General features: G+C 39.4%; 1 protein-coding gene across 2 annotated transcripts in view; it reads right to left on the bottom strand.

Annotated features, from left to right (window-relative positions):
* The window catches only part of ATP9B (ATPase phospholipid transporting 9B (putative)), a 157,190-nt gene that overhangs the window by 118,746 nt on the left and 12,997 nt on the right, over window positions 1–25,447 (bottom strand). For both annotated transcript variants that reach the window (XM_077352940.1, XM_077352941.1), the window contains exons 2-5: window positions 21,378–21,551; window positions 11,835–11,985; window positions 8,353–8,466; window positions 1,743–1,851 (exon numbers count right to left, since the gene is read on the bottom strand). In XM_077352940.1, the coding sequence (XP_077209055.1) occupies window positions 1,743–1,851; window positions 8,353–8,466; window positions 11,835–11,985; window positions 21,378–21,551 (548 nt within the window). The remainder of the gene's footprint in view (window positions 1–1,742; window positions 1,852–8,352; window positions 8,467–11,834; window positions 11,986–21,377; window positions 21,552–25,447) is intronic.

Here is a 25,447-nt window from a genome sequence, read left to right as displayed (position 1 = left end):
TAATCTTGGATGGGAAGAGACTTGGCACCAAGTTAAAATGGTGATAGTTCTGGAGGTGGGAATATACAAAGACCAACCTCACTGGAAGATTTCATTGTGCTGATACACACACATGGAAGCAGCATGGCTTTAAAATAATCTAGATCCAAGTCTTCCAGAGCTTTAAAAGTTAGATCACGTAGTCATCATTATACAAGGTTTTGGTAGATTACTATGTTTGTCCTTCTGACATGCATAACACAGCATTATTCCACTTGTCTCAAGCCTGACTAGTTTGGATACAGCCTTCACCATCGGCTCTCTAACCTTATTCTAAAGAGATAGGAATGCCACCCAATACCTGCACCACTATGTTTTTCTTAGATACCTCCTGTTAATGACCTAATCCTGCCCACCCCTTTATGAACCTGATTCCTATGGTAATATTTGGAGGCCCTGTTTCAGACCCCAGCCTTCTGAAACTAGGCAGGTGATAACCTGACAAACCAGGAGAGGGCTATCTTGGTTACTGATTGAAAAATCCAGAACTCTGTCCCCACTAAGTCTTGTCTGTCACCTTCAGGTGCCATCTTCTATCAGCAGCTGAAGACTTTTTGGGTTTCTTTTGGTGTTCCCTCGGTGAGCCTTCCTATTCAATTTCTAACTTTTTAAAAATGCTTTCTATTTATGTTAACACTGGCTTTTTAATGATGTATGTTTTTGTTGGTTTTAATTTTATTATGTATGTTTTAATTTAATTTGTTAGCTGCCACATTGGCCATTTTGACAGCAGAAAGGCAGTGAAGAAATTTTGTACAATGCAATATAAATTGAAAAAAATAATATCAACGCTGAGAACTAACCATTTATCCCAAATATTTTATATTGCCACCTCATCTATTTTTTCCACATGTCAGGGATTACTTTAGTATGCATGTTTATTTTGGCAGTAAACACCACTGAACTTCATAGAACTGTGATCTGAGTTAACAGTAGCTAAGACTGGAATGTAAATAAAATAATTACCAAATAAGTTAAACACACAATGTTTCACCCTTTCAATTCACCAATCCTGCTGTGTTTTAAATATATTAATTTTTGTTTACAGAAACAACAGCCCCAGTTTTTCAAAAATAATTTCAAGGAAGTCATTGCCCTGCCTCAAGACAGTAATGTCTGAGAGGGGCAGGATACAAACTGCTAAACAAATAAACAAATCAACAAATCAATCAATCAATCAATCACAGTTTCCAAGTCAAGATCCCTCATTTCCTCTCCGTTCACAGCTTCACTGGGAATATTTATATTGTTTCTTTTCTGGCTTCAGCTTCAAAGAACTGATCTTTTTAAAGCCATTTATACAGCAAAGTATGGACTTGCCAAAGTTCTCCAAGTAATGCGTCAGAAAGTATTGGTGGTGAACTGGATTTCTTATACTTTAGCGAACTTCCTTTTCCTAAGAAACATCTACCTGTAGCATCTTTCCTGAACTGCACAATTTGTGTCTCAGTAAGATGCCATGCAATATACCAACTATGTATGATATGGGCCCACCAGGGGCTTGTGAAACAATTTCATTTTGCTGCTTGCCTTGAATTGCAAAAGCAGGGAGGTTGTCAAGCACCTGGCAAACCACAAAACGTTGGCTGCTGGGCTGTGTTCAGCATGGTGGATCTCAGGCTTGGTTTAAACAGTTTGTAATTAGCACAGACTAGGCGACGTGAATGTTTATACATGATTCGGGGGGGGGGGAGATTGCCAACCTCGTATCGTGAGCTTGCTGTAGAACTGCGAGTTCATTTCCTTGTCTCGCTGGTAACGACGAAATTCATCAACTGCCTCCCGCACCACTGTGACAGCCAAAACAAATCCCTGTTTAAAAAATAACAAACATTTCCCAAAATGGAAAAAGATTTATGTTAAAATACACAGATGATTTAACTGTAGAGAAAGGATGTCCTTATATTTCATTTCAGGAGAACAATTTTAGGTGGTTTTAATGTTGCTTCCTTCTCCTCTCCCCCACCCCCAGGCTATGATTATTCCATCACAGCTGATCAAAACCTGAGATACAATCAAGTGTCCTTATAAGGCAAGCAATCATGAGGTGGCAGTATAGAAGTCACAAAATAAATAAATAAATATTCCCAAAAGATATCAAAATAATTGCACAAAATCTAAAATCAGACATCCCATCAGGATGAATCTCAGATCTATTCCTATGGGTTGGAGATAGGCCACTCAGCTTTCCCACTTTGACAGGAGACCTCCAACCCAAGCTTGATGCCTCTTTTGCTGCTTGCTAGGGAAATGTGGGGTGGAATGGAGGGAAATCGGTGTGTTCCCCCCTGCATTATGACATCATTTAACAGGGTTGCACTTACCTGTAACTGTTCTTCATAGCGTATCTTTTGTGTAAGTACACACTGGGGACTGCACACTTTCAGGCCAGCCACAGAGAAGAATTTTAAAATTCAAAAAGGCTGGAAGGTCACTCCTCCATCACAGCACACAAGGTGGCATTTTCCTGCCAAATCCACTGTGCAGTGTGAGGTAGAAGCACCTCTTTCCCTCAGTTCTGAGATGCCCAAGTATCAAATAACAACAGTAAGAAAAGAGAGCTGATAGCAAGTCAGGAGGGAGGGAATATGTTCCTACACAGAAGAAACGTAATGAATAGCAGATATGTGCAATCAAGTTTTCATCTTCAGTCTTTTATGCAGTCCTACACTGGGAGGGTAACAAACTTCTCACCAAGGAAATAAAGAAAGAAGTTTTAAAACAAAAAAATGCAACACAACCTTTCCCATTGTTGATTCCTTCCTTGACTTCTCTACCACAGAGGACCACTCAGAAACTGCAGTTGTTCACCAAAGGTCCAACATGAAGAAAATCTGCTAGCTTGAGCTATAGTGAAATGAACTTGTACAAGAGACAAGGCACTCCAGCTTGTGGTTTAACAGTGGTAGCAATCCACTTGTACAAAGCCTAAGAGTCAACTTGGTCTTTATGAGGATCCAAATGATATACAAGAAGATCTGGACTTTTCCATAACAAGTGTGTTCCCTGTAAGTAAAACAATGGAGTTCACATCTGTGTAGAGTGTATTCTATATATGATGGTAGGAAAAACACTGATAAACATATTTTTTAAATAGATAAAACAAAAGATGACTTTAGGAAAAAAGTGGAGACTGGGATGAAAAACCATTTCATTTCATTGAATAATGATTGCTAGCCCTGTTTGGAGGTCTTTTGGAGACTGCATTTGCTGTTTAGACCTAGGTTAGGGTCCCCTTCTCCTACCTTGCACATTAGGTTGAACAAAAGGCATCTGAGAGAGATACTGAGGTGGAGAATATCTCTTATAGCATCGTCGTACACCTTGCCAACCCTGCCTTCCATGGTTGTTGTGAGGACAAAATGGAGGAAAGAATGATGTAAGCCTCTTGAGTCCCCCTTGGAAAGAGATTTAAATGATACTCTTTGCCTTCTTTGGGGGAGATTTTAATGAACTTCTGTAAGAAATACGTAGGATCAACGCCAAGGCAGATCTGAGACCAGAACTGATAGCAAGAAGAAAGTTGTGGGACTCACTATGGCAAAGATGGCACAGGAAATGCTCATCTGAGTAATTCTTATACCACACTGAGTAGATGAGTAGATTTCTTAAAAAAACAGTTTCTGTGACATCTTTTTCCTCTGTTCATTCAGGTTTTTAAATTTTGAGGCCGTAAGTAATTGACAAGCAAGGCATTTCTAAATTATAACCAAATATCAGAATCCTAGAAGCTGATCCTATCATAGAAACAGCGTGTAGAATTATTTTAATGGTAAAACGCCATTCCGTCAATTGTGAGGGAGGAACACTTTCCCAGGCTTTTTGAGCTATTCTTTTTCTGCAGCAGGCCTGTACATACACTCCCCAATGTAAGACTGCACAGAAGAAAGAAGATTAATCCACACAAATGGAAAGTGCTGTCAATGCATAGGGGTGAGTTTCAGCCACGATAGAGCATCCCTCCCTCATGTGCTGACATCACTTCCAGCATGAACCAGAAGTGACAGTGCAATGCCAGGGGACATCACACAGCCTCCCAAATTCTCCTACCAGTTTATCAGCGGCAGGCTGGAAACCCTAGCTAGAGCCTATCGTCAAAATGATGCATGTAGAATAGGTATTTCTTGCCTCTTAGTTTCCAGTGTAGCAGCTGTGCTTCCTTAAAATTGACTAGAGAGATCTCCTAGAGAACAGTGTGTTGTGCACCATGGGGGAATCTGATCTGCTGCATGAATAGCAAATACCCCCTTTTACATGAACCACTTGCTGCTTGTGACTTTGGATACAGCCCAATATTTCCAAGGTGCTAAGATGAGAGATACAATAAAATCCGCAAATGGATGTTCATTTAAAGAAAGACTGAGAAATAGCAGAAGATAGAACAGTTAGATATACCTACTTTATTATTAGTCAAGACTTCAGGGATATTATGCACTCACTAAAATCAACGACCCTACCTTCCAAATCAATATATTGAGAATGTAAAATGGCAAAGCTGTTAGACATGATATACAAATGGAACAATGGGAAAATATATGTGGACTAAGGGTCTTAAATTTACAACAAGCTCAACCTTAAGGACAACTTTTATAAATAATTTATCATTGGTATTTGTCACATGGGTAATTATCTAAAATGTACAAAAATATGTCCGATGTTTGTTGAAAATGTCAACAACAAGAAGGGACGTTTTATCATCTTTGGGTGACATGTAACGCGGCAGCCATGCTTCCCAGGCCAGGGGAACCCTCCCGCGCCTGTCCCCCTCCCCAACAATCCCCTGACCAGCAATACAACCTCAGAGGGGTTTACTTTGCTTCCCACTCAAATAAAACTTCTAGCGCCTGCTGTCTGACAGCCACAGCAGGCTTAAATTCTAGAGTATAAATAAAACCAGAGACTTTTCTTTTGGGACCAATGGATCAAGAACTTGAAAAAAGACATTGAACTCTATTTTTATACATGTTAGTGAAACTGTTATATGATTAAAAAAAATAGACAAGTTTGACAATACCCACAATGGAAGAATTGCTGAGAATTGGCAGAGATGATCAAACTTTGTTAATTAGAGAAAAGACATTTGTATTTCTTGCTAACTGGAAAACATAGACTTTTTGCGTGATATGAACAAAATGAAATTATTATGGTTTATGGTTTCAAGATTAAAAGGGAAAATATGATCTTATACAAAAAGAGGGCTTTTAATCTTTTTATATCATCATAGTGTAAATGATAATTGATTTACTTTTACTTTTACTAGGTACATAACATTGGAAGCCTTTCTCTTTTCTTTTTCTTTTCTCTTTAATATACATCTTTTATGTTATGTTCTAAAATCTTTAATACAAGCTATTTTAAAATATATTGAGAATGCAGGTACATAATTTTTCAGTTGCATATTCAAAAACAAGGATGGCCAAATTGTGGAATGGAGGCTAAATTCAGACCCAGAAGCTATATAACTGGACTCTAGCAACCCTACCAATTTTGACTTATTGGTCAGATGTCTAGAGATGTGGCAAATGTGCTTTGCAACCAAGTGATAACTTGGTGGAGTCTTGGGAATCACGCTATTTCCTGTCGCTTTCCCAAACCTGATTTGCATATGGGAGATGTCATTATTTGTGAGTGATTTTTCTGAAGATCACTTCAATAGGCACCATTAATTGTAGGTAGATTCTGCTTTGCTCGCATCAAGCAAAGAAAGGCAGCCTTCAATCAACAACAGTGACATTAAAAAAGCAAGGTAAGCAAATTACTAATCTCTTAACACTAATCAATGTTTTCTTGTTAAACAGAATACACAGTGCTTTCAGACCACATAACAAACCAAACCATATAACTGGCTAGCTGATCTTTAATGCACCATACTGTATTTTTCTATGCAAAAAATTATATAATTTCAGAGTTGTCTTGAAATGTTTAAATATAACATTTCCATACATAAATACATACAAATCTCTGCCAGAGATGTGTACAAACACTGTATACTGGGGTTCAGAATTAGTCCATTCTCTTAATAAATTAGTTCAGAGTGTTTATTTCTCTGTTCTCACAGCTGGGATCCCAAGGATAGTAAGTGGGGGCTCTTTTTAAACAGGAATGGCAATAGGCATTAACCCTGCACACCCATATTAACACTACTAAGCACTTTTTCTCAAGCCTGTATCCAACATATCTTACTTCCTAGCATCTATGGAGCCAACAAGCTTGCTTGGGGGGAAAAGTTTAAATGATTCAGGAGCACAGCAATACATGGAAGGGTTCGGCTTTGCCATCCTTTGTCTGCCCATCCTATTTCTGCTTCAGCAGGTAGACTCAGGAATAACTGGGTCCCTCCCACTAAGCAGTTTTCAGATACAGAGATCTTAGATACTGAATCAGGTATCTTATGCACATGAGATACACTCTCAGCACAGAATTAAATAATAGCGAAGTCTCTTATTTTTATTATTTTTACAGAGTGGTGACTCTAGGTACATATTATAGGAAGTGGTCTCCAAAAAGGATAAAATTTACATATATTGGTTGAAGCCATAATTTACAGATCCCATTTAACTATTCAGCTACACTTTATAAAGAGTTTAATATAGGAATTTAATATAAGAGTTTATCATCACAGTTCTGACCACTGAGGAAGACCCAGTAGGCTCAAAACGCGTTTGGTCTTATGTGCTGTTAGTTCAGTATAGTTTTTATGAAGTTTTATTCTGTTTTTAATTGTGCACTATAATAAATAATCAACAAGTTTTACATTATTTTATTGTACAGCTCAACTTCTGAGTTCCTTACTTTTTTCAATCAAGGAGCATTCCTGTTGACACAAAATACACCTCCTCCCCAAATGAATGAGCCAGCAATGCAACTGGCATTTCTGTGGACACCAATCCTCAATGAGGGGGCATTATAAGGCATGAACATGTGTTAAGAGAGCCAGTTTGGTGTAGTGGTTAGGAGTGCAGACTTCTAATCTAGCATGCCAGGTTCGATTCTGCGCTCCCCCACATGCAACCAGCTGGGTGACCTTGGGCTCGCCACAGCACTGATAAAGCTGTTCTGACCGGGCAGTGATATCAGTGCTCTCTCAGCCTCACCCACCCCACAGGGTGTCTGTTGTGGGGAGAGGAATGGGAAGGCGACTGTAAGCCGCTTTGAGCCTCCTTCGGGTAGGGAAAAGCGGCATATAAGAACCAACTCTTCTTCTTCTTAAATTCTTCAAGTATTTAAAAGGGTGCCATAGGGAGGATGGAGCAGAATTGTTCTCTCTTGCCCCAGAGGGACAGACCAGAACGAATGGGATGAAATTAATTCAAAAGAAATTCCATCTAAACATCCGGAATAAGTTCCTGACAGAGCAGTTTCTCAGGCTTCCTCGGGAGGTGGTGAGTTCTCCATCTTTGGAAATTTTTAAACAGAGGCGAGATAGCCTTCTGACGGAGGGGCTGATTCTGTGCAGGCAAAGGGGTGGCAGGTTACAGTAGATGAACGATTGGGATGTGAGTGTCCTGCATGGTGCAGGGGGTTGGACTAGATGACCCATGAGGTCCCTTCCAACTTTCTTATTCTATGATTCTATGAAATATTTTGGTTGGATGGGGAGTACATATCTGCCGAGAAATTCACTCTCTCTTTTCACAGCCCTAGCTCTATTCCTAACCATCACAAACCATGGAGTACAGCTGCAGATGCCACAGTGCCACCCAAAAAACAGCCAAATCTGGCCTGGGAAATTGTAGGTAATTTCAATGAAACCAGTTACTTGTCCAAAGCTAAAAGATCATATCTAGACCAGATTTTGATTAATTACATTCTGACTCCACATTCCTATTTCTACTAGTCAATTTAGAATTGAAGCCATATTTCCCTCACTCTGGTTCACTACAGAAGTTACAGATTCTGATTTGTTGATCATAGTTAAGGGTCAACGGTCCCTCTCAGGTACACATGCTACTTCCCTTCCGCTTGTCCCTCAATCTCATACATTTTACTGACCCTCAACTATATCTACGATGATTTGAATGTTTATAATTAACTTTAATGCAGAGGTTGAAACCTGCTTTGCTTCAAAGACTGGTGCCAAGTTAACAAGTCAGACATAGCACTATCCATAGTGCTAAAAAGGTAAGAGGGCATGGTAGTTGAGTTTGAGGAAGATTTGCATGCAGATCTAAGAAGCTGCCCAATCTCTTAATTGCTATGTAATCAGAAATTTTATATCTGCACTGAGCCCGCTGTGAAACACATACAAGTTCATGCACTTCATTTTCAGAACAAAACAAAGGTTAAAAGTAGTTTCATAGTATTTTTGTTTACCAGAGGAGCCCAATAGGTGTAGAGGTAGCCTATTTTCAGCGCTGGTACAAACTGTGAGCAGGAGACAACGAGAAAATAAAGATTCAAGAAAAACTTGAACTGTTCATATAAAACCTAAAACAAAAAAAAGGGGGGGACACAGAAAATGGTGTTTTCAAAAACATTTTCCAGTAACAAGCAACTCCAACCAAATTATACTATAGCACAATTATGGCTTCATTTTCTGAATCTATGGTGACTCCACTTCTTTGAACCTGTTCTACCTCTAAAAATGCAAAACAAAACAAAACAGTAACCTGAACATTTAATGATAATGTGAAGCAGCTAGTCCTATTTTAATATAAAGCAACCCAACCCAAATCTCATTCTAGAACTCATCCACAGCTCTAAAGTAATATAACTTATGTTTGAATGTGTTCCAATACTTGACATACACTTTATAAAGTTAGGACTTGCCCATTGCTTTATTACAAAAGGGAATAGATAGCGAGCAATAGTGGCTAATCAACAGAGCTCTGATGAGCAGTTTATATTCTTAGATGCTACACTATACCAGCTCTCGTAATAACAATTTTTGAAAGGTGACTGTATGGACAATAATTGTCCAAGAAATTCAAACAAAATGGTTACTCAGGAATCATAAAACTAAAACCCGGGTCTCCCAGATCCTAGTAGGGTACTCTAACCACTACACCACTCTGGCTCTCAACTTTTTCTCCCTCTCCCTGGCAGCCTCTCCCTCGGAAAACTTTGGGCCAGTTACTGAGCAATTTGTACAGAGGTGGCTGCTCAGCCCAGGCAAATTGTATGATAACCACTTGGCCATAGCCACCATTTGTTAAAAGTACAGGTGCTGCTTCTTTTTTTTTTGCTGTGTGTGTGTGTCAACCCCTGATGTGTATTTTTTAAATTCACATTTTTCTGTCCTACACTGTCCTCTAAATGAAAAAAAAAACATAAATATTATAATTGATTTATTTGAAAGGCATTTTGTTATTATGAAAATAAAGAATGCCACCCAAAAGCCTGTAGGTGGGTGGAATGTTAACACAGCACAATCAAATGAAAGCTCCAGACGAACCAACATATTAAGGAAATTTCAATACAAAGAAATTCCAATTGGTATAGCATTTACTTGTGATTTACAAGCCTGAATATGAATAGTAAGAGCTATGCTGGAGTAATACTGTGTTTATATTTACAATGAAACATGATTATTTTCTTCTACAGTGTTTAAATTCTCATATAAATTAATCTCAGCAGGGTAACAATATTTCGTGCCTTACCACTAATTAATTTAAAATCCCAGTTAGCATCAATTAATAGCACAGTAATTTGTATTCAAACTCAAGTCAGAATAGGATTCCGACTGTGCAATTACAAAACGCTTTCAAACTACTCAGTTTCCTAAGGAAAAGTTTTAGAAAAAATATTCCAAGACTAATAATGCATCTCATCTATGCTATGCCAACAGGTGTTCACAAATCGTAACTGATCATTGCAGACATCATGATCTTACCTAAGCCTATGGAATCCCCATTGTATGTTTAACCAGAGTAATCAATCACTGATTGTATGCTTAATGACCTTTACAGAACATGTAGAAAATGGTAGTTTCACACATTGAAGATTAAAATATTGGACTGCACGATATTAACACTCTCAAAAGTAAACTAACTTCATTATGAACTTGCGAGGATTATGAGAGATATCAATGTATATGCCAGCTAGCTGAATAGTATTGGAGGGGGGTGCAGAGAAAACTAATGTATAACAATTAGAAAATCTGCACTCCTACTGAAACTAAAATTTGAAAGACGCAGCATTCTTGTCAACAAGACAATTTACCACTGCAGTAAAAGGCACAGTATATAATGGCCTGTTTATTCCATACTCATTGAAACACCTCTCCCTCAAGAGTTACTTTTAAGTCAAATATTAAATTAGAAACTAACAGAGTTGGCTGTCCAAAGAATGAATGCTAAAGCCACAGAATTGACTGAAATTAGACAAGGAACGAAAAATACCAAACTGTGCCTTTCTGTGATTTGCACAAAACATATAACAAATTATTGTTGTCAGCACTGAAAAGAATTCTGCATCTTGAAAACCATAATAAGGCAAATCGAAATCTGAAGAGACAGAACATAATTTTAAACTGGATTTAGTTAATACAAGGTTTTGTTATATTGCTATAAAACGCATAATAGCCAACACCATAGAAATGTTTCCTATATAAAAACAATTACCACATTTATGGGTTCTCTTATAATCTGTACCACTAACTATACTGGAGAATGAACATTTCAACCATTTATTCTGCATTTAAAGTGAACACTCTGTGAGGAACGTTTCTACATAATGATTTCAAATGCAAAACAGAAAAAATAGGGGAGTTGCTTCACTGTAGGCGCAAAATGCAGTAAACACAAATATTTGTTTCTATTTCCATAATTAGCTCAAGAACACGATGGGCGCCATGTTGGTCTGTTTGTAGCAACAGAAAAGAGCAAGAGTCCATTAGCACTTTAAATACTAACAGAATTTGTGGCAGGGTATGACCTTTTGGGAGTCACTGCTCACTTCTTCAGATACAGCTATTATTTATTTTTATTTATTCGACTTGTATCCCGCCACCCACAGCAAGCTGTCTCGTGGCGGGTTACATAAGGCTGATTCAGTGTCATTTTGGCAATACAAAAATTTTAAAACCTAATAAATAACAATTTCATGAAAATTCCTCATATAAGAAACAAAGAAGAGAAAGAAAATGTACCTACATTTTATGTACTTCAAGTTCCTTGATAAGCCATGTTTTGTACACAAGAGCTAGTATGCAAATATGGCTGCAAAGAGATTTTTAATTTTCACTTCACCTAATATTTCTCTTTATAGCTTTACACAAAAATCCATGTTTGCAACATAATGCCTTCAGTAAAAATAAAATGTGCATACCCTTAAGGTTTTCCACATCTTATTAAAAACTCAGGCTTAACTATGGTAGAATCACATCCTATATTTGTGACAAGGTTGACAAGATTTGTTGTTGAACATTTTGTTGCATTTGTTTTATTGTAGAATTTGTTTTTTTTTGGGGGGGGATGACTGTAGCTGAATTTAATCTCCCCGCTTCAGTACAGCATGTGCATGTTGTATTCTTTGTTATTTGTTTGTTATTACTTTAGTTATTACAAAGTTCCTCCTGCTCAAACCTAAGCACCTATGTTCTGTAGCTCTTGCAGAAATGGCCAAAGCTGATCTCCCTTAGTTTCTGACTAGCTGCCTCTGGGTATAGATACAGAGAGAGATCGGAATGGGAAACTGGTAAAGAAGAGGAGCCTGAAACATGTCATGTTTCATCATCAATCATTTCATGCTTTCTTAATTAACTGATTTATTTTAAATATATATTGTAACACAGAAATAAATTTTTTAAAGGACATAAACTAAGCCCACCTTTAAGGAATCATTAGTAGCCTTACCCCAGGTATAAATGTAAAGATATTGTATTTTTGATTTTTAATAGCATTTCTAGGATACTTTTCTTCACATTTTTCAGGACATCCAAGCCATACTGTGCGAGCTTTGAGTTCTTTCTTTCTTCGGCAAATATTTATGAGCCAGTCACAGCAACTGCAAAACAAGCAAAGGGTTATTTTTTTTAAATCAATTGGTTTTTGCACAGCACCCACCTTGCTAATGAAACAGGAACATCGTCTCGATATTTACAGGAACCATGCCCTTTTAAAGTTAGAAAATGACCTCAACTGTGTAATTCTGACATGCACGATCAAGTAAAATCTCAAAGGTAGTATATCTTGCAGAAGCAGATCTACCTCCCTGTCTTGACTAAAAGATAAGTTTGGTTCTCACCAGGTACAACTACCTTGTAAAAACTACCACTGAGATGTGGCTTTAACCACAGGGCACTACTCTTCTTTGTTCCTCCCTCATGAAAGTCAGGATAGGGAAAGGAAGCAGGACAAAAAAAAATCAGGAGTAGGATATTTCTCCTATCTTTTCCTGAGGTTTTCATTTGGGGGAGGGGGAGATACTTCCAATGGAAAAATTAGGAAATTCTGGGGAGCCCTGAGAAAACTTCTATGAAAATAGTTTATTTGAAATTAGTGCAATACTTTAAAAGGCAACATTTTACTCATCCAAAATGTATGAAACATTGATATTCCTTGGAATGATTGAACTGTTTTTTTAAGTCATGGATTTGTTTATAGAATAAAAATATAAGTACTTTGCTTTATTTTTTCCTTCTTTAGAAATATGCTAAGATACCACAGGCTCAGCTGGCTCTGTTATTTTTCAGCTGGCAACTGAAAGGAGTTTAAAAGGCACCCAGAGCCCCTCTGCACCTCTGCTTTCTGCTCTATGCACAATCTGCCACAAACTGCCATAAAAGTTCATGGAACAGACACATCATGAACTTGGTTCGTGACCCACGAACACAGCAGAATTCGTGAGGAATTTTGCTTTGTGATTTAATGCATGATCATTCCTAAACTTCACACTCCCCTAACACCCAGCTCCCAATCTTCAGAAGCAGCTTTCTGGCAAGGATAAGCTGACCAGATTTTAACATTGGTAAAGCAGGACACCATTGATCGGGGGGGGGGGGTTCTTGATTAAAAATCTGGTTTATATGGAGCAACAAACAGTTTCATAGAACACATAGAATGGAAAAATAGTATTGTAATATATATATTTTTAATTTCAACAGAAGTACAATTTGCCAGGTACCCCCAGATGTCCCTCCAAAAGTGGGACAATCGGGTCACCTTAGGCAAGGAAAGTCACCGTATACACACAGTTTTATGAATCAAGATGAATTCTAGCATACAGCAGTTTGTCCATTAAACAAATGTAGATAATAAGAGGTGATCTTGACGCAGTTCTGGGTGGAGAAGCTGGGGGGGGGGGTGGGAATGGACCAGATTTGGTAGACTTGCACTAAATTGTTTCTCTTTACTAGAGTTTTATGGCAGTTTCTACAAGCGTACATAGAACTTAATAGAAATAAACTTTTTTAAATATCAGAGAACAGATACAGTTATTTTGGGACTGATGAGTGAGTATATATTGTTACTAGTCAACCAGTTTCTCCCATCTGTAATGTATAGATGAAACTATTTATATCTTCAGTCCAATAGTATGGGCTTCTAATTTGAAAAATTACTTACTGAACTTTGTTTAGAAGGTTTTGCCCAAGTCCTAAATATAATTATAAACATTACAGGATCTACAGGTATTAAATTTAACATTTAATTATCTGAAACAAAACTCACAAACTGAAAAGTAGCGACTAGATTGTACCCTTCAGATGCTAAAGTCTTCATCAGTTTAACAAACACCTAAATTTGAATCTATTTTGGCAAAGCTGTGATTCCCCTGCTAAAGGTGATTGGTACCTAACGATAAGCACATTAAGCCCTCAGATGCAATAAGGTCTCCACTGATAGAAATAATTATGCATTTTGACAATGCCATTTTAAAGCATTTATTACATGCAAATTAGGATCCAATACTTCAGATATTAGTAAGTCCGTGTACATCTAATACAGAAATCCCTATTAGTTTATATGGAGATTTAATTGGGTCCCTTCTGCCATTAACAAAGGCATCTGTTTCAACCAACACATACACAGTTAAGTTCAGATAAAGATTCCAAAGTATGAATTCTGGGTTCTAAATTAACATATTAATAAAATGTTTAAATTATTATTGATGAGATGAAATATTGCACAAAGATCAACAAATAATGGAAAGCAATCTTTAACACCATGGAATAGTTTCTTATGATCACAGTTATTTAATTGAGCAGTTTAACTTTTTAGGAAGAATGAACACTTCTGATCACACACAGGTGCATGTTGAGTTGCCTTTGTTCTCACTCAAAAAGCTTTAACTAAGTTCATACCATTTCAAGGTATGGAAATTACATTTTAAAATGCCTATTATTCTTATTATGTATTACATTTCTATGCCACCCCCCCTCCTCTTAGGCTTGGGGTGGCTTACAGCATTATTAAATAACAAGTAGTATAATTAATTAAACATACATATTAATCAAAATATTAAAATCATTAAACAGATGGAAGGTTCTTTTTGCTATATTAATGGGCACAATGGTTTTGATTTTTTACCATTCAGTTATCTCAGCTTTGTTGTATATAGACACACTATGGTATAAGTTAGCCAATGACCCAGGAGAACCACTGCAGCAAATAATACCGAGAAGGTTTAAGGACCTTGTTAAAGTTTAACTATTTTAATTAAATTAATTAACATAGCACCACTGCTTTGAATAAAGAGAAAGTACCACATGTTCAGCAGCAGGGATAGGTTTTTTTTAATGTAGAAATTGCTAAATAGCTAGTACATGATATTTGTATTTTGCATAAGAAATAACTTCTGCCATGTCAAGCTAAGCTTCACACATAAAATCAGGTTTCATTTTTAAAGCCATTCAGCAATTTTCCCCCAGATTTTAAATCTTAAGCATAAGGAAGTTACTGAAAAGAGATTTTTTAAATACAAAACAACAAAAAAGAAAATATAAAAGCTCCATGTTGTCTCCCATGAAAAAGCTATTCCTTAGTAAATTCTGAGTAGCTGAAACTATTTATACAAAAAAAACTTTAATTATTGAACTCAACAGGTAGCTTTGGTAATCAGGCCAAAAGCAACACAGTAGTCCATGTCACTCTTAAAAGATCAGCATTTTCCCATGCTTCAGCACAACAAATGTGTTACAGATTAACTGAAAGTGTACAAGCCATTTTAGAGTCTAAATTAATCCCAGTATTTGATATCCTTTTATTTCATATGGAAATGCCATTCAACAGCACCATTTTAATAGGGACAAAGTGTTTTTTTTAAAATAAGAACTGGAATGTAAATCTCATGAGAAAGAAATCAATCCAACCCAAAGAACTTCAGAGTATTGATCATTGTGCATTATATTTTAACAAGCTAAAAGAGAACACCTAAAATAAAGAGGGAGAAATAATTACAATCAAAAACTAACCGTTACTATTCTATGCTTTAATAATTATAAATATGGGGGCAATGCTTTCTTTATAACTAAGATGCTGACTGCATTACAAATCACAGAAATTAACACACAATAGTATATTGCCAGTAATTCCGGCTATTTTCTTATACAAGACATGTAGTAACAGCAACTGTTATAAAAAGGCCAGGTAAAATCAGCAGCTGAAATTCCAATAAAAATAACTTTAAAGTAAAACCAGTACATGTACAGCCTTTAGTTCTTATATTTCAGGCTAATGAGAGTTTCTTTAGCTATTCATAGTGACTTAAATCTTTATGGTGAAATGCTCTTGTTCAAGAGTTTTCCCAAACACTCCAGTAAATGTTCTCTGAATCTTTTGGTTTCCGTACATTCTTTCTAGTACTCAAACCCGTTCTCTGAAACAGAGCATCTGGGTTAGCTGCAGCTTCTGCAACGCTATCCGGCAGCTTAACCAGGAGGTGCAGCAGGTGCAGGCATGACATGCTTTAATAAAATATAGTTTGACCAGAGGGAGACTGGAAGACTTGCAACAGCTATTAGCTGCAAGTAGGACAGTCACATATGATTCCTGTCCCATAAGTGGAACAAAAGAAGTCTATTGCAGGTTGCAAGAGGTACCACTTGTAGCCTTCATGAATGAAATGTTGCAGATCTAAGAATGTGCACTTGGGGCCAATCTCAAGAGATTGCTCAGACAGCATTCAACAGCAAAACCTTTTTGTAAGAAAAAGACAACCCAGCCCATCAGGATGGGTCATAGCAACCACCATGAGACTCTGGCCATTCCAAAGGTGCCAAGGTACCTAATGATAATGCACAAACTAATGGAAATGTGTAAACTGTAAATTGACAAGTTTGGCTGAAAGCGACTTCTGTCCACACATAACCTCAGAAATGTTTGGTGTCCTGGGAAGATGGTGCATGCATGCAGGCTTCTGTGAAATCTAAAGACATCGGGTACTCTCCTGGCTGAAGGGCCTCTGAAATTAGTCTCAAGGTTTCCATCCCGATAGGACTTAGTGTTACAAACTTATTCAGAAACTTCAGATCTAGAACAGATCTAGAACTGTTCTTTTGGGGGACAGTGAAAAACAGAGATTAACCACCTTGGCCCTTCTCTTGCTCTGGTACCATCTCGATAACCTGGATTTTCAAAAGATTTCGTAAGCTTTTTATTACCAAAGGCGATGTCATATGCCCTGTATCAAAATTGAGCAATTTCCTCCCTCACAGTCTGCCTAATAAAGGAAAATAATTTGTAATCCTCCCAGGAGCATTTACATTACCAGGCTACCAAGTAAATCTGCAGAAGCATGCTCAGGAACTCCCCAAACTGTGTCTATAAGGCTTAGAGAAGCAATAGGCTGGGTGCCTATTGGCCACTGGAAGTGCTTTCAAAATGGTGACTGGACTGGATTAGCCAATTTAAAGGCACCTCCATGTTTCTGGAGCAATGCTTTTTGGCACATCTTTTGGGCTCTTCAGCTAGTTCCATTGAGGGAACTGCCAGAACTGCGCTTGATGAGTCCGAGGCTCTGCACTTTCCGTCATGATAGGGGCCTGTAGGTAATTGTTCTCAACCTTCCTAATGCTGCAACCCTTTAATACAGTTCCTCATGTTGTGGTAACCCCCTACCATAAAATTATGCAAGTGTTCTTTCATAGAGATTAAACCGAAACTGACCAATGGCATGAAGATCCATTGTTCATGATTGTATATAAATTGTTTTTTGGAGGGGTTTCTCAGTTCAGTTCTGCCTCTTGTCCCACCATGCCAATCTTGCTCTTTTCTGCTGCTCCGGGCAGGCTATGGTGTGAATGCCCCCCCCCAAGCTGCTTGCCCTGCCGTGACCCCTGTGAAAGGGTCATTCAACCCCCAAAGAGGTCCGAACCCCCAGGTTGAGAACCACTGCACTAGATCAATGTCTGAGAGAAACCCATCATTAACAAATTTGGCCATGTTTGAGCACCCAAACAGGATGCCATGCAAGCAAGTAGAATGGCCATAGCTTAGATAGTAGGGCAGCCTTTGCTCTCTTCTCAAGTATGAACACAAACTAATAAGGAGTTCAGCAAAGAGGTAAAAAAGACAGGGTAGACATTAAAGATTAGATAATATAGATTGCAAAATGAAGAGTAAATGGTAAGAATTTTAGAGAAGTAGGAACAGCCTACTGAAACATTTTGCCCTCTCTGCTGAGGCAGGAAAAGAACTGAAGGAAGAGTGACTCCCACCAAAGAGATGGGAAGAAGAAAAAAATTATTCCTGCCTCCCTGAGTGAATGGTGGGAATCACCCCACCAAAATGTCTTTAAAAGATGCAAATTCTACTTAGGACAGCACCGTAAATGTACCACTGACCTAGTTTAATAGTTTAGTAAGGCTTAGTCATTCAAAGAATCTAACAGCTGACAGATTATATACACACAACTGAAAAACAAGGGGGGAAATGCATTTATTTATTTATTTTTCAATTTATACCCCACCCATCCTGGTAATGCCAGCTCGGGGTAGCTTACAACATATTGTATAAAATATAAAATACATAACAAAAACAGCAGTTAAAATCACAATAAAACAAACCACTAACCACTGTGTGGCAAGCCCAGAGCATCTCAGTTCCAGTTTCCAAGAGGGATATCTATACAGAGGGAGCCCAAGTTGTTAATCAAATCCTATGGCTCTGACTGCAGCTCTTTATTCAGAAAAAAAGAGCTGTTTCTATAGTGTGATCCAAAATAACCCATATATTAAAAATTCTGCAGTATTACATTTTGCTGAAGTCATCTTTCTTTCTGAACATTACTATTATAATTTTATTTCAAAAAATTACATTTAATACAAGCCTAAAATGAGAGACCTTCTAACAATGCAAGACTCATTTACCCAATAGACTGTACAAAAGTCAAGCATGAGAGTTCAGCACAAGAGGTTTATAAATGACAGTGGAGTACCAGGAGATTATTCTAACTTGTATTCACTCTAGAGTCATCAGTTACATGTACTTTTTAACCTTTAAAGTTGAAATGTTAACTTATCATCAGTTAATGAATTTACATTTCCCTTTTCACCAACATCAATCAACTCCAGGTATCACCCAGCGTTAGTGAATTAGTGTTAAGACTCTTGGGAACATCCATGAAAGGGTACTGCCATCTTTCTTTTCAGGTAAGGTTCATAAAAAAAGTTAGTAGAAAGGCTTACAATTTGGATTTTTGCCCATTCTAATCCTGAAACAAATGAAAATGTACAGGGTAATATAAAACAGCAAGGGGACTCTGTGGTACTGTTTTAAAAGACTAGACAGTGACAATTACTAATGACACTGCAGGTGGATAAAACATAATTAACAGTAATAAAATCCCCCAAATAATACTTAATGAATGAAACTGGAAAACCAATGTTTCCTCCTATTTCAAATACCACTAACTCTGGATGTTGGTTTTGTCATGGCTCCCATCTCACAACAAGGAATCTATCAGTATCTGCATAAAAAACATTTTGAGTATGAATGCACACATTTTTAAAAACTGAAATTATTTTCAGAGAAGCCAAAGACATTAAGTTATAAATCATAAAACCGCTACTAACTAATCTCTCATTCTGCAGTTCTTTCAAGCCTAAAATTGAGATAATGGTCTGTATCCATCCACATTAATAAAATGTAAGCAATTTTAAGGGAGGAGCACTTTCCACTAATCCCCAAACACAGAGAGAGCCTACTGTGTTTTTCCCGAGAGTCTGCTGACCCCCAGAAACAAAACTTTAGCAGGAGAGTCATCTCAGAAACTACTGTCCCCTCTTAAGAAAAGGGCACTCAGGTGTTCTGAACTGTATGGTTGAAAACAGGCCAATGAATACACAAACCTCTGTACATTTTAACTTAAAATAGCTGTTTCCCTGGATCAGTACACTAACCATAGAGAAAAACTGTAAGATGTTTGCAAAAGATGTTAAGCAAACTCCGACAGCACAGCCTACCCTGCTATATATAAGTATGAGGAGCTCTCCCCACTTAAACAACAGTCTCACGGCTTCTTACAGATTAACGAATTTATTGAGCCATACACATTGTAACAGTCAATGCCATTACACAGATTTGGACCAGAACAGACCATGGTGGAGAGACAGTGGTGCTTGTTTAACTCCCTTCCTCTCCATGAAAATAATCATGACATGGTGTAAACTTTAACTATGACCTGCAAACCAGAAGCCAACCATGGTTCCAAGCCTTATCATGGTTCCAAGCCTTATCGTTAACCTATATTATTAATATCAATATCAAAGGGACAGAACTGCACTGCTTTTAGTTCCGAAAAGGGAAGAGAGAAGAAATTTGCATGTGAGAGGTGGAGAAGCAGAGGACAATGCTATGGGATGCCCTCTTATTTATTTACTTAATTACATTTATTTAAGAAAACTTGGAAATCATAATACAGTTACAACATGGTTCAATAATAACAGGATGACAACAGTAGTAATATTTGGCAATAATGATTTTTTTCCTCTTAATTAAAACAGTCCATGGTTGCGCTTTTGTTTGTTCTAAGAGCATATCTGTGTGAGGAGAGAGATTCTGGGGGCCCAGTAGATGCCAACAGGGCCCAGACATCTGGGGGCTTGTTCCACCAGGATGGAGAGGGCTCTAGACCTGGTTGAGGTCAGATGGGCTTCCTCGGGGCCAGGGATCACAAGCCAGTTGGAGGTGGCAGAGCACAGAGCTCTTTGTGGGGTATATACAGAGAGGCAGTCCCTCAGGTACGCTGGGCCCAGCCTGCGTAAGGCCTAAAAGGTAGGTATGAGGGCATTAAGCCTGATCTGGGATTCAACTGGTAACTAGTGCAGCTGTTTGAGCATAGGCCAGATGTGGGATCTCCATGGTGTTCTTGTGAGGACCCTGACCACAGTATTCTGGACAGCTGTAGTTTCAGGGTCAGGGATAAAGGTAAGCCTGCATAGAGTGAGTTGCAGAAATCTAGTCTGGAGGTGACCATCACATGGATCACTGTGGCCAGGAGTTCTGGGGCCAAGTACGACACTTGGCACAGGTGGTAGAATGCCAGCTGCGCTACTCTCGTGATCTGTGCCTCCATGGAGAGGCCCAGTATCACACCCAAGTTCTTGGCAGAGTTAGTCACTGATAGTTGCACCCTGTCCTGGATGGGCAATTGTGATTCCTCCAACCTTTTCTACCTAGCCACAGGACCTCTCCTTTGGAATAGTTGAGCTTCAGACGACTCTGCTTGAGCCATCCCGTCACTGCTTTCAGACATCTGGCTAAAGATTCTGGGGATAAATTAGGGTGACCATCCATCAGGAGGAAGAGCTGGGTGCCATCTGCATATTGATGGCACCTAAGTCTGGGCAAGAGGGCACATAAAGATATTAAATAAGTTTTGACAGTCCCTGTAGAACAACACTCGTGAGTTCATAGCAGTTTGATTCTTTGACTCTAATTGCTACCCTCTGTCCACAACCCTGGAGGAAGGAAGAAGGAGATCAGCCATTGGAGGGCTGTCCCCTGAAGCCAGGCATCGGCAGGGCATTGAGCTAGCTCATGGTCAACATGGTGCCATGAGATTCATGAATAATGAACTTGCAGAAGGATCCAAACAAGAATTCATAAACCCCCCCAGAAAACACTGGCACAAAGGAAACCATTTTCCCCTTCTCCCAAGTAACCATAGTTTGTGTACATGTGACTGCTTTGGAAGTGAAGGATGACACAAGGCAATGATTCACAATAGAAACTCAAGTGTTGGAGGTGGGGATATTTCTCCCCCATACGGTTTACCGCACCATCCATTTCCTGCCCTATCACACTCATTAGTCCTTAATTTTAAAATTCTAAATTTTTAAACCTAAAATAATGGCATTTCACACTATATATGCAAAAAAAGTTTATACTTATTTAGACTCAGTCCAGAAATCAAGCTTTTGTATAGTCTGAAGAAAAAAATCAGAATCACCAACTAACCTTGTGCAAAGAAATTTCCAGCCACCACACACAAACCATTCTATGCCTCTTTTTCTCTGTGAAATCCTGGCTCTTGGTAAAGTATGGTAATCACTTTCATCATTTTCGAAGCCTTCTTCTGACATCATTAAGGGCATTTCATCCAGGTGAGAGGACTCATCTTCTACCTGATACCTGTTGACATTAAAATAAATCAGAACATCAAGAGTACATACAACAAGTAGGACATTTGTATTGCTTGCTGTGAATACCATTCTCTAGATTTCCCATATCAAACAAGAGACATAGTTCTCTAAAGGAAACTGAAGAAATCATAGAAGGAAATGTTTTCCAGAAAAAAAATCACTGCCATACAACAATTTCACTGAAAGTATGCAAATTATTACATATAACAAATAGAAACATTCCTAGACACCATAGAAACATTCCTAGACACCATTCCTAGACACACTCTCAATATGCTTATTTTTATATGACTTTTACTGTAAAGCTGATGGATCTTTTACAATCTAGTTTATGCCTGATTATGGAACTGAAACGGTCACCCTGGTGGATGACCTGCTCCAGGATATAGCCAGAGAGAATTGGATCTTTTATAATTATCCTGGACCTCTCAGCAGATTTTGATACCATCCATCATGGTATCCTTCTGGACTGCCTTTCTAGGCTTGGGTTTGGAGGCATCTTTTTGTGATAGTTCCAGTCTTACCTGGAGAGTAGGTTTCAAAAAGTGGTCCTGGGGGACTGTTAGTCAGCCCCTGTGGGGGTGCAAGGCACCATCTTGTTCCCTACACTTTTTAACATCAACATAAAACTGATGGGTGAGATCATCCAGGGATTTGAGCTGGGCTGTCACCAACAACTAGATGACACTGTGTTCCATCTCACACCTCTGGGTGATCTCACAAAAGTTATAAAAGCTCTGAACTGGTGTCTGGAAGTAGTTTTGGAGTGGATGTGGCCTAACAGACTGAACCTTAATACCAAGAAAACAGGTGTGCAATTTGTGAGTTTGGGCTAAAACAGATGTTTTTAGACTAGACCATCTAATAGATTATAAGTTTCTATCATTTTGTCAGCTCAGGTATCCAAGGTATCTAGTTGAGATGTAGACTTGCTGTGGGTGTGCTTCTCGGCCCGGGGAGGAAGCCATCCCAGGCCTCCTCCCCCATGGCCTCTTATCTGGGGCCCTGGAGCGCGGAGACTCACTGACGTAACCGGCTGTAGCAGCCAGGCATGTCCGTGAGGCAAGGGGTGAGGGCTGAGGGAGGGAGGGCAGGAGCTGTAGGGCGAGGGCCAATCAGGGTGCAGGTGGCTGCCCTCTGATTGGCCCTATTACAACTCAGTCAGGGAGGGTGGGAACCATAGAGTCAGGGCTAATCAGGGTGCAGCTACTGCACCCTGATTGGCCCTGGAGAGGCCGGATCGTTTGTCCCGAAAGGCTGTTTCACAATGATATAGAGGCACCAAATGGATAAGATATAGATATATAAAACTTGACTACACAAATACTGTACATTTCATTACATATATGTCTATAAATATTTATAAATATATAGGCATATATATATGCATACACACACGCAAACACATATATATTTAATGTTGATTAATATATATGATGACTCAGGAATGAATGAATAAGGAATGAGATCACCCAATATTGCCAAAGCAATGGAATATGGCTTTATCTTACCAGCTCTCTCTATGGATCTTAAGTTGCATCTTACTCAGCAAAAATATATGTTTAGGACATACTGGCACCACAGCAACTCTTTCACAAATTATTGAATAAAATGCCTAAATGTTGGCATTGTAACTTACCAGATGGATCCTTTAAAACAGTGATCCGCAACCTTTTTAAGGCTGCGGACTGGTGGCGGGGGGAGGGCGATCTGGCAGCCGAGCATGCGCGGGAGTGCTGCGCATGCACGTTTGCGCCATGCGCGGCCGCAAAAGCGCATGCGCGGCACTCCCACGCATGCGCTGGTGGCCGCTCTTCCCTCTCCCCCCTCCTGCAAAAAGAAGCTTGCAGGGCCGCAAGCTAATTGGCCGTTTTGGCGGCCGATTTGCTTGCTGCTTGGGAAATTTCTGACTGCGGGGGGGGGGCGGGGGGCGGGGAGAAGGAGTCGTGGCCTGGCACCGGGCTGGGGCCCGGTGGTTGGGGACCACTGCTTTAAATAATGGCTTTGGGCAAGTCCAATGATTTGTTTTTTTTTCTGACTTATTATTTATACCAATGTTGCATTGGAATATTTACTAATTTTAGAGGAGGCTTACATACTTTAAAACTATTTGCCCATCTCTTGGAGGCAAACTGATGGTCAACAAAAATGCCCCATGCCCTTACTACAGCTTACAATACAACACCTCCAGTAAATCAACAGATAAAATACCTTGGAACTTTATCAGTATTTGAACACATGGCATACAGATGACAATTGCATATGACCTTATTTTTAGATTTTTGGAAAGCTTTTCCAGAAAGGTATGTGAAGATCTGCCCCACTGTTGTTATATTTTTGTTTCTACTTTATGAATATTTTTATTTATTCTATGCAGTTGCTAGATTTTGAGGTTTTCCCTTTGTTCTTTCTTGTTTTCTTTTAGAAAGAAAGAAAAAAAAACTCTTCCTCCATTCTTCAACTGTCACACTGCTGCTATTCTACACAAACAAGCCTGTGTGATGAACAAACCCTGCTGGGATCTCTTTGTTGTACTTTTACTCCACAACAGCAGTGTTTTCCAAATGAATTCACACAGAAACATCAGCATCACTGTAAGACTTTTAAAAGTATGTATAAAAGGGTAATCAGAATCTCAATCTTAACTATCAGTGCTGTGATATACAAATGCTGGTTGAATTAATAAATTTATCTTTGCCAGATGAATTTCTACAGATATCCTTATCCATGGTTCTTTTATATATTTGTGAAACAGCCTGGAACGTGTCTGGTTGTCCAAGTTGGAATAGGGCCAATCAGGGTGCAGCCAGCAACAAAGCTGGCTGCACCCTGATTGGCCCTGCCCCTGCAGCTCCTGCCCTCCATCCCTGGACTCTAGCCTCTTTGCTCTCAGATGCACCACAGTGCCTGGAGCCAGCTGTAGGTAAGGAAAGAGGGCCCTGGGCAAAGGGTCATGGTGGAGGGCTTGCTAGGCTGGGCCTGCTAACAAGGGTCTCTTGGCCTGCTAGGCTGGGCCTGCTAACAAGGGCCTCCCAGCCTGCTAGGCTGGACCTGCTAACGAAAGCTTCTTGGTCTGCTAGGCTGGGCCTGCTAAGGAGCTCTATCCTGGGCCTGCTAATGAGCTGGTCAACCTGCCCCACTTGATCCGGCTGCGAGCTGCAGCCCAAAGCCACCTTAAGCTGCCTGGCCAAGGGCCAGGGAAAGAGACCCTTTCAAGGCCCATTCTTAGGAATGGGCTTTGAAGCTAGTATATACATTGTAGGTGTCTTTTAATAACTTAATGCTAATCAATAATGCTGTTCACTATGCATAACAATGATAACTATGTACATTATCATAAAATATAACAACATGCTGGCCCTCTGATTGGCCCTGTGGGGGAGGGCCCTCCCCTCTGAAGGCCACTCAGAGGGGCTGGCATGCCACTGAGAAGCACCTGGGGGGCTCTGAGTGGACCTCATTGGGAGGGCTCTCTCCCACTGAGGCTGAGAGGCTCTTCCCCATCCACCCACCACCTCCTCCTCCCACTGCCCAAGCATGAAGAGATGGTAGGAGGTAAGCCACAAAGCTTAAGCTGACCCCTAGGCATGCACCACTGTACCCCCATGCAGCTCCACCATATCTTACCCAGTCAAAGGCTGCAAAGCCCATCCACCTGTCCTCTGCTGCAGCTGCCCCACCCACCGTCTGCACAATCAAAGGAGGCAAGCTGTAGTCCAAGTGCCAAAAGACTGTACGACCCATGCCAAGCCACAGCCATTGGGGTGGATGCCAGGAGAGTACCTGTTGAGCTGACCCACCCTGACAACTTGCCCACTCAGGTCTACAGGAGTCCTCCCCTCCTTCATCCACCATACCTCCGCCTACTCCTTTGAGCAGCTGCCA

Source organism: Paroedura picta, chromosome 9 (genome assembly GCF_049243985.1).
Source record: "Paroedura picta isolate Pp20150507F chromosome 9, Ppicta_v3.0, whole genome shotgun sequence".
Lineage (NCBI taxonomy): Eukaryota > Metazoa > Chordata > Lepidosauria > Squamata > Gekkonidae > Paroedura > Paroedura picta.
This window is presented reverse-complemented; position numbering and strand designations above follow the sequence as displayed.